This window comes from Panulirus ornatus, chromosome 2 (genome assembly GCF_036320965.1).
Source record: "Panulirus ornatus isolate Po-2019 chromosome 2, ASM3632096v1, whole genome shotgun sequence".
Classification (NCBI taxonomy): domain Eukaryota; kingdom Metazoa; phylum Arthropoda; class Malacostraca; order Decapoda; family Palinuridae; genus Panulirus; species Panulirus ornatus.
In genome coordinates this window covers 75,410,125-75,422,229 of record NC_092225.1, presented here as the reverse complement: position 1 = coordinate 75,422,229, position 12,105 = coordinate 75,410,125, and the positions used below count along the sequence as shown (strand labels likewise).

At 40.7% G+C, this 12,105-nt stretch overlaps 1 protein-coding gene across 1 annotated transcript in view; it reads left to right on the top strand.

The window, feature by feature from the left end:
• Window positions 1-12,105, top strand: part of LOC139757294 (uncharacterized) — a 517,589-nt gene that overhangs the window by 465,551 nt on the left and 39,933 nt on the right. The window contains exon 24 of the mRNA XM_071677667.1: window positions 5,852-6,371. Within this exon, the coding sequence (XP_071533768.1) occupies window positions 5,852-6,371 (520 nt within the window). The remainder of the gene's footprint in view (window positions 1-5,851; window positions 6,372-12,105) is intronic.

Genomic DNA, 12,105 nt, shown 5'->3' with positions numbered 1-12,105 from the left:
GGAATAAGTCTGTTAAGTTTACCAGGAAAAGTGTAGGCAAGAATGTTAATCAGTAGAGAGATGGAAGTGACTGGAGAGCAAGAGGGTTTTAGGAAAAGTAGGGGATATGTTGATCAGATTTTTATGGCAAAGATGACTTTGGAAAAGTATTTAGCAAAAGGTAAGAAGTTTTCTGCAGCTTTTATGGATCTGGAGGAAGCATGTGACAGGGTTTAATAGAATGCTTTACGAGATGTGTTAAGGATATACGGGGACAACTGTTGGATAGTATGAAAGCCTTCTATAGAGGAGTAAATGCATGTGTAAAGTGGATGGAGTGTTGAATGAAAGTTTTGGTGTACATGTAGGTGTGAGGCAGGGCTGTGTGATGTCACCATGGCTTTTTAATATATATTTATATATATATGGAGGGAGTGATGAGAGTTGAAAGTAAAACTGGGGAAAAGGGGTGCAGAGATGGAGTGTGACCCTGAGATATGGTGCATAATGGCAGACCTGTTTGTTGATGATACTGTGTTGTTTGCTGAGAGTAAAGATGAGTTACAGAATGTTGTAAGTGTGTTTTATGATGTGTACATGCATAGGCAATTAAAGATGAATGCAAGTAAAAGTAAAGCAATGGTATTTGAAAGGAAATGGAGTGAAAGTATAAATTTTGTAAGACCCCATAGAGTGAAAGAAGAAAGTGTATGTAATTGTGCTTTGGAAATGGGGGATGAAAGAGTGGAAGAAGTTAGAGAATTTAAGTATTTAGGAGCTTTCTTCAGTAAGTTTGGTGATATGGAAGGAGAGATAAGGGAGAGAGCAGCACAGGGAAGAAGGGTCATTGGGTCCCTTAATAGAAAATGAAGGGTAGAAGTGTGAGTATGGAAGTGAAATGATTAAGGGACAGCATGGTCCTCCCAACCCTGAACTGTGCAGCCAAAATATGGACTTGGAATGAATCATAGAGGTCAAGAATACAAGCTGTTTAAATGAGCCATATAAGAAGAGCATGTGTTGTAACTAGTTGGAATGAAGAAAGAAATGAAGGGGTGTATGAGAGATGTGGTATGGCAGGGAATTCAAAGGAAATGGATTGTGGAGTAGTAGAATGGGTGAAAGGTAATACTTTGAGATGCTTGGTCATGTAGAAAGACTGCAAGATTGGGAGTTTACAAGGAGTGTATGATAGTATAATTAAAGAAGTTTGTGTGAGAGGAAGTCCACCTGTGACATGGACAAATAGGTTGAACTAATACTGGAAGGAGAAAAATGGTGGAAGAATGTGTGGAATGGTGTATTCAAGGAAGGCATGCAAGGACACTGATAAGTGGAGGTTTTTCCCATTGCCATCCCTTGTTGGGAGTTCCCAGAGTGAATGGGTGTCAGAGATTAAGATAGATTGTGACATCACACATCCTTGATGTAGACCCCTTGTCACCTGAAACCACTCACCCTCTTCCCTCCGTACATGCACATGTTTCCTAATCTCTTGATGAAAACCCCACTGCATCTACTAGCTTTCCTTGCATGACACACATTTGTAGCATGTCCCACAAGGCATCTATGCCAACCCTTTCATTAGTTTTCTCCAGTCCATAAATGCCACATATCATCTGTTCTCTCTCTCCAAGAATTTCTCTCACAAAATTTTGAATGCAAACACCTGGTCCACACATCCTCTACCACCTCTGAAGCCATGTTCCTCTACCTCAGTCACATGTTTTGTGCATGCCAACACCTTCTCAATCACCACTTTCTAGTAGAACTTACAAGTTTACAGAGCAGAACTGTACACATGTAATTCAAACAGATACTTTTTCCCATCTGTTTTTATGTAATGATATCATACAGGCATTCTTCTAGTCCTCAGCCACCTCAGTTGGGCCATACATACACTGAAATACCCTTCCTAATCAATCAACAGCATTGTCACCCTCTTTCTTGAGCAATTAGATTGTAATCCACTTGCTATAGCTGCTTTGACACACTTGATCTTATACAAAACTTTCACTGCCAGTTCTTTTTTCACCAAACCATGCACTATAACACTCTTGCTTCATGTACTTTCTTCCCAGCACCCATCATGTACCACTCTATGATCTAGTTCCTTCAACAGTCCTTCAAAATATTCATTCCATCTCCCCTTTACCTCTTCTCTGCCTGTTACTATTTCCCCATCTGCTCCATCCATTGCAGCTTCCATTTGTCCTCCTGTTCTCTCACTATTCACCTTTGAAAAGATTTTCTTAATCTCCCTGAAGTCTTTTGATAATCTCTTACCCCATATCTCATTTGCCCTTATTTTCAGCCCTCACATCTTCCTCTTGACGTGTTGCTTTCTTGTGTATATCATCCATTCACTTGCACTCCTTCCCTGCGGGTAGCTCCCTAACGCCTCTCTTTTCTCTTCCACTATCAACTTACTCATCTCACTACTCATTACCCATTCTTACATCCCCACACCCACATTCCACGTACTGTGCCACACACTTCCCCCACACATTTGATCAGTGCTTCCTTTAATACCATTCATTTTATGACAGTTTCCTGGTTCATTTTCTCTCACCTTATGTCTCTCTTGACCCAATCTCTCTTAGTGTCTCTGCACACAATCCTGTTTTCTAAGCGTATTTACCACCCTCCTCCTTCCCATGTCATTTAGTCTTTTCCAAAAGCTACTTCTACCTTTGATACTCACCTCTACCAAGAAATGATCAGACATCCCACCAGCTGCCCCTTTCAGCATTTTAACATCTGTCAATTTCACCTTTGCACTCTTGTTGTTTAGCACATACATCGGGTCCCTGCTTAACTTTGAGGATGCATTCCCTCATGTACACACCAGGTAGCTGATCACATTTTACCTCAAGATTCATTTTGGGTGGGTTATGCTTCTGAGGGATTTTTCTTAAACTATTTTTCACACAGAAATGTGAAAAAATGTCACAAGCATGTAGTACTGTTCAGAGACATTATTGAGGTAGTTGATAATTAAACAAAAAATAAATCACAGAATAGTGTATTTAAGTCTAATATATATTATCCAACACTACAACACAGACAGGGATATCTACCCGCCCTCCGACCCGTTTTTATCACTTGTTCACGACATTAATAAGACAAATCCATTCACAGTGCACCCAATTACACAAACTGATAAATGTAAACATAATATATGTATATTGTATGAAAACAATAGAAAAGATGACAAAAGCATTCACTGTATCTCTTACTAACATAGATTCTGTCACATTTATGGTGAACAGTAATTGAATAAGATGTGATATGTTTACACCAAATGTAAGATAGGTTTATACAATAACAACCAATCAAAGGTCCTGTACCAGTGGAGCGAGTAAGTGGGAAGATCATGGTGGTAATTCCATTACTGCCAGCCTCCCCTTTGTAACTTTACAATGATCAATTCTTTCATGTTTTTGGTGAACTTTAATAATATACTTATTTCCTATCCCAGTAGTCCCTTCTGTTTCATGAAACTCTGCAGCAGGAAGCCAGTGACATCCACTGGGCAGGCCCATAAGTCGTATCGTATAGTGATGTGTGTGTATCTTTGTGGGGAGAGTGTGGGACAACAGATTTGTAAGCATTCGATATCTTAATTGTGTTTTTGCATCGTGGGCATGGATAGTCATGGGATGTGTGAATCAGTGTTCGTAGTGATCTAGGAATGTGTAAGGTCCAGAGCCTAGATAGGACAATGTAACTTAAGTTTGTCTGGGAAGTATGGTGTCAGATGGATGTATGTCTGGTAGCAGTATTTAAGTCTGAGTTGGGAGGGCAGTTATTTAGTGTTTGTCGGGTCATTTCTGTTTTCATGTGTTTTGGCAGTGTTACGTTTCTTAGGGTTGGGGAATCTTTGAATAGATGTTGTTGAATTGTGTGGAAGGGGTAGTATTTTATTTCTTCTTGTGGTTGGATGGTTAGTTATGAAATCATGTGAGTTAGAGGCATCTAGTGCTGTTGCAAAGAATTGAGTGCTGATTATATTGAAGTGGGATTATATTGGGAGGATCTTTGTTTCTTAGTGATTGTTTTGAGTGCTTTGTTTCATGTGGTGTGCAGTAGTGGTTTATTTGTTTCTGAGAGGGTGGAATACCAAGTGGATGAGGCATAGTTAAAAGTGAAGTGGATAAATAGTTGTAGAGGATGCTAAGGAAATCTTTTCCTTGTTCTGGTGCAAGTTTGTGTTCTTAGGGCACTTGTATGTTGCTTTTGTGTTATTGGTGTTGAGAGTGAATGTTGTGTGTGTTTCTTATATCATGCCTAGAATGGTTGGTGATTTGTTCAGAGGGTGTAATTGACCATTTAAGATGACTGGAGGGTGTGAGATGGATTCAAGTCATTTTGGGGTTAAAAGAGTGATTCAAGACTTCTTTAGAGATGCAGACATTTAATTCTAAATGAGCCATTATTCCAGCTGTAGAAAGTAGTGGTGCATATTTGTTGTTGTAATTGTGGTATCGAGGCATTATGATGTGATTGTGAGGTCATTATGTCAAAATATTGAACATGAAATTAATTAAAGGAAAAGATGTACACAATATTAACCAATTGAAGAATTCAGTGGAAGTAAGTGGCAATGTTAGGAGTGAATGTCATTTGTATCTTATGTAATGCTTAGAATGGTTGATATATTGTTCAGAGGGAGTAATTGTCTATTTAAGGAGACTGGAGGGTGTGAGATGGATTTGTGTATGTCTAGGGTTAAACGAGCAATTCAAGACATCTCTGGAGATGCAGACATTTAATTTTAGGTGAGACATTGTACCAGTTGTGTAATGTGTAATGGAGTTGTGTATGTTAGTTGTTACTATGTTGTTGGGATGTTATAACTTGATCTTGAGGTCATTTGTATATGATGAAAAAATACTGAACATAGAAATGTAAAAGGTAGAAGTATATATAATATTAACCAAGTGAAGAAGCCGGCATGAGTAAATGGTGGTTTTTATTTCACCACCCACCCGCTGCAAAATAAAGCAGACTCATATTGCATGTTTCCAAGTCAGAAACTTAGTAGAAGGAGCTGTGACTTAATTTACATTTCAACCTCACTCAATGTGTTGGCTGACTTCTCTTTGCGAAATAGATTATCATTTTTATTGAATGTAAATTTGGTGGATTCCATATTACTGAGAAAAAGAAGTGACTCCCCAATTGCCTGCCTTCCCTGTCACCACAACCTAAAGTTTTCCCTTCATCCTCACTTGTAAAATAGAATATCCTTTTAACAATAGATATGGCTGATCCCATATCAGTGAGACTATGACTTGACTGTATATTGTATATGCTTTCTCTTGTATATTTGGTATCCACCTTTTTTTAACCAGGTTTTTCCAATCACCAGTTCTTTTTCAGCACACTGCTTGACATTATGTTCAACATTTTCATTAATATTGGACATCTCATGTTCCCCAGTAATATGATATACTCAACTCCACATCACCCACTTTTGCATTGAAATTTCTTGCCATTAGTGTTCGATGCATTGCATCAAAATGTTGAAGCACCCATTCAGCTCCTTCCAAGATATTTGTCTCTCTTCCTCATTTCTCTTACTACCAGGTACATAAGCACTGACAGTCACCCACCATATTGGTCTGGAACTCTTTTCTTTACATTCCTTATGACATTCTCTTAACTACTTCAAAAATGAAAGAAAAAAGAGCTAGTCTTCCTTCACTCTCTCCATCACACTTACCTTAAGTATTTCAGTGAAATTCATTATAATTCATACTTATTCAAATATTTAAGATTAAATTTAAATCCATTGGCATTTCAGTGAATAAGTTAAGAGGAGCTTTTCTTATATTTTTTTAATAGTAATGTTTACTGTGTCCATCAGGGAAGTGTGAATACTGACTCACCCTCCATTGAGGGTCTGCCGCCAGTGTACCCACAGTCAGCACTTAATGCCACTCAGACAGCTATTGGTGGCATACCTCTCACAATGGTTGGATCAAATTCAGTTGAAGGAGTCATTCCTATGACTCATGGAGAAGGACTTAGTACTGCAACAGATGGGTCCGTAAACACAAGTATGATGTTGCCACAGACAGTAAGATTACCTGGAGGTGAAACTGTAGCATTAGTTACACCAGTTATGATGGATCCTGGATGTGCTCCATCACTTGGTTATCCAACTGTTGTTCCCTTCAGTCTTGACCAAACCTCTGCATCTGCTACACTGGGTACTGAAGGTTATGTGTGGAGACCAGCAGGCGTGTCTCCTGTTCCTGCCCAGAGTACTGTTCCTTTGTCCCGCACACCATCTGTAAAGGATTCTGAAGACCATGGTGAAACGAAGCAGACTCGTATTGCACGTTTTCAAGTCACAAAAGTGGTTGAAGAAGCCGTAAGAAGAGGTAAGCATATGTTGATTTAGTTCCTGAAAGGTAGTCCTCTTTCATTTTTTTCTTGCATCACTCTAGATATTACTGCTTTACACTTTTCACATATTACCACAACTCCAGTTTCATTGGTAGTGCAACTCCTTCCTTTTTTCTCTCCATTACTGTAACCCCAGGCCATTTCCAAGCAGCTCTTTCCCATTACCCTTGAGCTTTATTTCACTCAGAGCTAAAACATCCATCTCACACGTACTGTTGAAATGGTTTAGACATATGGAGAGAATGAGTGAGGAAAGGTTGACAAAGAGGATATACGTGTCAGAGGTGGAAGGAACAAGGAGAAGCAGGAAACTAAATTAGAGGTGGAAGGATGGAGTGAAAAAGATTTTGAGTGATCAGGGCCTGAACATACAGGAGGATCAGAGGCGTGTAAGGAATAGAGTGAATTGGAATGATGTCATATACCGGGGTTGACATGCTGTCACTTGACTGAACCAGGGCATGTGAAATGTTTGGGGTAAACCATGGAAAGGTCTGTGGGGCCTGGATATGTATAGGGAGCTGTGGTTTTGGTGCATTACATGTAACAGCTAGAGACTGAGTGTGAATGAATGTGGCCTTTTTGGTCTGTTTTCCTGCTGAAGTGGGGAGCAGTGATGCTGGGAATGGATTGAAGGCAAGCAAGTATGAATATGTACATGTGTATATATGTATATGTTGATATGTGTATGTATATGAATATATATGTACAAGTATGGCCCAACCCACCCACATACACATGTATATAAATAAACACCCACACACACACATATACATGCCTATACATTTCAACATATACATACATATACATACACAGACATATACAAATATACACATGTACATATTCATACATGCTGCCTTCATCCATTCCCACCGCCACCCTGTCACACATGAAATGGCACCCCCTCCCCGGGTGTGCGCAAGGTAGTGCTAGGAAAAGACAACAAAGGCCACATTCGTTCACACTTAGTCTCTAGCTGTCTTGTGTAATGCACTGAAGTCACAACTCCCTTTCCATGGTTTACCCCAGACGCTTCACATGCCCTGGTTCAATCGTTCAATCCATCGACAGCATGTCGACCCCTGTATACCACATCGTTCCAGTTCACTCTATTCCTTGCACGCCTTTCACCTTCCTGTATGTTCAGGCCGCGATCACTCAAAATCTTATTCACTCCATCCTTCCACCCCCAATTTGGTCTCCCACTTCTCCTTGTTCCCTCCACCTCTGATACATATATCCTCTTTGTCAATCTTTCTTCACTCATTCTCTCCATGTAACCAAACCATTTCAGTGCACCCTCTTCTGTGTGTGCATGTGTGCCTGTGTGTGTAAATATTAACCTGAACTTACTGACAGCCTCTCATATTTTGTAAGTACTCTGATTATTCAGAAAACAAGTTTAAAAACATTATGAATACATCAACAACCATGGGACAACTATGCACTATACCAGAGGCTAAGTATTTGCTACCCATGGAGTGATGACTGCTTGTGGCGTGAGAAGCGTGGGAGGTGGGCAGATTAGAAAGGGTAGTGAGTGGTGGGATGAAGAAGTAAGAGTATTAGTGAAAGAGAAGAGAGAGGCATTTGGACGATTTTTGCAGGGAAAAAATGCAAATGAGTGGGAGATGTATAAAAGAAAGAGGCAGGAGGTCAAGAGAAAGGTGCAAGAGGTGAAAAAGATGGCAAATGAGAGTTGGGGTGAGAGAGTATCATTAAAGTTTAGGGAGAATAAAAAGATGTTTTGGAAGGAGGTAAATAAAGTGCATAAGACAAGGGAGCAAATGGGAACTTCAGTGAAGGGGCTAATGGGGAGGTGATAACAAGTAGTGGTGATGTGAGAAGGAGATGGAGTGAGTATTTTGAAGGTTTGTTGAATGTGTTTGATGATAGAGTGGCAGATATAGGGTGTTTTGGTTGAGGTGGTGTGCAAAGTGAGAGGGTTAGGGAGGATGATTTGGTAAACAGAGAAGAGGTAGTAAAAGCTTTGCAGAACATGAAAGCCAGCAAGGCAGCGGGTTTGGATGGTATTGCTGTGGAATTTATTAAAAAAGGGGGTGACTGTATTGTTGACTAGTTGGTAAGGTTATTTAATGTATGTATGATTCATGGTGAGGTGCCTGAGGATTGGCAGAATGCTTGCATAGTGCCATTGTACAAAGGCAAAGGGGATAAGAGTGAGTGCTAAAATTACAGAGGTATAGGTTTGTTGAGTATTCCTGGTAAATTATATGGGAGGGTATTGATTGAGAGGGTGAAGGCATGTACAGAGCATCAGATTGGGGAAGAGCAGTGTGGTTTCAGAAGTGGTAGAGGGTGTGTGGATCAAGTGTTTGCTTTGAAGAATGTATGTGAGAAATAGAAAAACAAATGGATTTGTATGTAGCATTTATGGATCTGGAGAAGGCATATGATAGAGTTGATAGAGATGCTCTGTGGAAGGTATTAAGAATATATGGTGTGGGAGGCAAGTTGTTAGAAGCAGTGAAAAGTTTTCATAGAGGATGTTAGGCATGTGTACGTGTAGGAAGAGAGGAAAGTGATTGGTTCTCAGTGAATGTAGGTTTGCGGCAAGGGTGTGTGATGTCTCCATGGTTGTTTAATTTGTTTATGGATGGGGTTGTTAGGGAGGTGAATGCAAGAGTTTTGGAAAGAGGGGCAAGTATGAAGTCTGTTGTGGATGAGAGAGCTTGGGAAGTGAGTCAGTTGTTGTTCACTGATGATACAGCGCTGGTGGCTGATTCATGTGAGAAACTGCAAAAGCTGGTGACTGAGTTTGGTAAAGTGTGTGAAAGAAGAAAGTTAAGAGTAAATGTGAATAAGAGCAAGGTAATTAGGTACTGTAGGGTTGAGGGTCAAGTCAATTGGGAGGTAAGTTTGAATGGAGAAAAACTGGAGGAAGTAAAGTGTTTTAGATATCTGGGAGTGGATCTGGCAGCGGATGGAACGATGGAAGCGGAAGTGGATCATAGGGTGGGGGAGGGGGCGAAAATCCTGGGAGCCTTGAAGAATGTGTGGAAGTCGAGAACATTATCTCGGAAAGCAAAAATGGGTATGTTTGAAGGAATAGTGGTTCCAACAATGTTGTATGGTTGCGAGGCGTGGGCTATGGATAGAGTTGTGCGCAGGAGGGTGGATGTGCTGGAAATGAGATGTTTGAGGACAATGTGTGGTGTGAGGTGGTTTGATCGAGTAAGTAACGTAAGGGTAAGAGAGATGTGTGGAAATAAAAAGAGCGTGGTTGAGAGAGCAGAAGAGGGTGTTTTGAAATGGTTTGGGCACATGGAGAGAATGAGTGCGGAAAGATTTACCAAGAGGATATATGTGTCGGAGGTGGAGGGAACGAGGAGAAGTGGGAGACCAAATTGGAGGTGGAAAGATGGAGTGAAAAAGATTTTGAGTGATCGGGGCCTGAACATGCAGGAGGGTGAAAGGAGGGCAAAGAATAGAGTGAATTGGAGCGATGTTGTATACCGGGGTTGACGTGCTGTCAGTGGATTGAATCAAGGCATGTGTATGGGGGTGGGTTGGGCCATTTCTTTCGTCTGTTTCCTTGCGCTACCTCGCAAACGCGGGAGACAGCGACAAAGTAAAAAAAAAATATATATATATATATATATATATATATATATTTATATATATATATATATATATCCCCTGGGGATAGGGGAGAAAGAATACTTCCCACGTATTCCCTGCGTGTCGTAGAAGGCGACTAAAAGGGAAGGGAGCGGGGGGCTGGAAATCCTCCCCTCTCGTTTTTTTTTTTTTTTAATTTTCCAAAAGAGGGAACAGAGAAGGGGGCCAGGTGAGGATATTCCCTCAAAGGCCCAGTCCTCTGTTCTTAACGCTACCTCGCTATCGCGGGAAATGGCGAATAGTATGAAAAAAAAAAAAAAAAAAAAATATATATATATATATATATATATATATATATATATATATATATATATATATTCATTTATTTATTTTGCTTTGTCGCTGTCTCCCGCGTTAGCGAGGTAGCGCAAGGAAACAGACGAAAGAATGGCCCAACCCGCCCACGTACACATGTATATACATACACGTTCACACACGCAAATATTCATACCTATACATCTCAATGTACACATACATATACACACACAGACATATACATATATACACATGTACATAATTCATACCGTCTGCCTTTATTTGTTCCCATCGCCACCTCGCCACACATGGAATAACATACCCCTCCCCCCTCATGTGTGCGAGGTAGCGCTAGGAAAAGACACCAAAGGCCCCATTTGTTCACACTCAGTCTCTAGCTGTCATGTAATAATGCACCGAAACCACAGCTCCCTTTCCACATCCAAGCCCCACACAACTTTCCATGGTTTACCCCAGACGCTTCACATGCCCTGGTTCAATCCATTGACAGCACATCGACCCTGGTATACCACATCGTTCCAATTTACTCTATTCCTTGCATGCCTTTCACCCTTCTGCATGTTCAGGCCCCGATCACTCAAAATCTTTTTCACTCCATCTTTCCACCTCCAATTTGGTCTCCCACTTCTCGTTCCCTCCACCTCTGACACATATATCCTCTTGGTCAATCTTTCCTCACTCATTCTCTCCATGTGGCCAAACCATTTCAAAACACCCTCTTCTGATCTCTCAACCACACTCTTTTTATTTCCACACATCTCTCTTACCCTTACATTACTTACTCGATCAAACCACCTCACACCACATATTGTCCTCATACATCTCATTTCCAGCACATCCACCTCCTGCGCACAACTCTATCCATAGCCCACGCCTCGCAACCATACAACATTGTTGGAACCACTATTCCTTCAAACATACCCATTTTTGCTTTCCGAGATAATGTTCTCGACTTCCAAACATTCTTCAAGGCTCCAAGAATTTTCGCCCCCTCCCCAACCCTATGATTCACTTCCGCTTCCATGGTTCCATCTGCTGCCAGATCCACTCCCAGATATCTAAAACACTTTACTTCCTCCAGTTTTTCTTCATTCAAACTTATCTCCCAATTGACTTGATCCTCAACCCTACTGTACCTAATAACCTTGCTCTTATTCACATTTACTCTTAACTTTCTTCTTTCACACACTTTACCAAACTCAGTCACCAGCTTCTGCAGTTTCTCACATGAATCAGCCACCAGCGCTGTATCATCAGCGAACAACAACTGACTCACTTCCCAAGCTCTCTCATCCACAACAGACTGCATACTTGCCCCTCTTTCCAAAACCCTTGCATTCACCTCCCTAATAACCCCATCCATAAACAAATTAAACAACCACGGAGACATCACACACCCCTGCCACAAACCTACATTCATTGAGAACCAATCACTTTCCTCTCTTCCTACACGTACACATGCCTTACGTCCTCGATAAAAACTTTTCACTGCTTCTAACAACTTGCCTCCCACACCATATATTCTTAAAACCTTCCACAGAGCATCTCTATCAACTCTATCATATGCCTTCTCCAGATCCATAAATGCTACATACAAATCCATTTGTTTTTCAAAGTATTTCTCACATACATTCTTCAAAGCAAACACCTGATCCACACTCCTCTACCACTTGTGAAACCACACTGCTCTTCCCCAATCTGATGCTCTGTACATGCCTTCACCCTCTCAATCAATACCCTCCCATATAATTTACAAACTTATACCTCTGTAATTTGAGCACTCACTCTTAT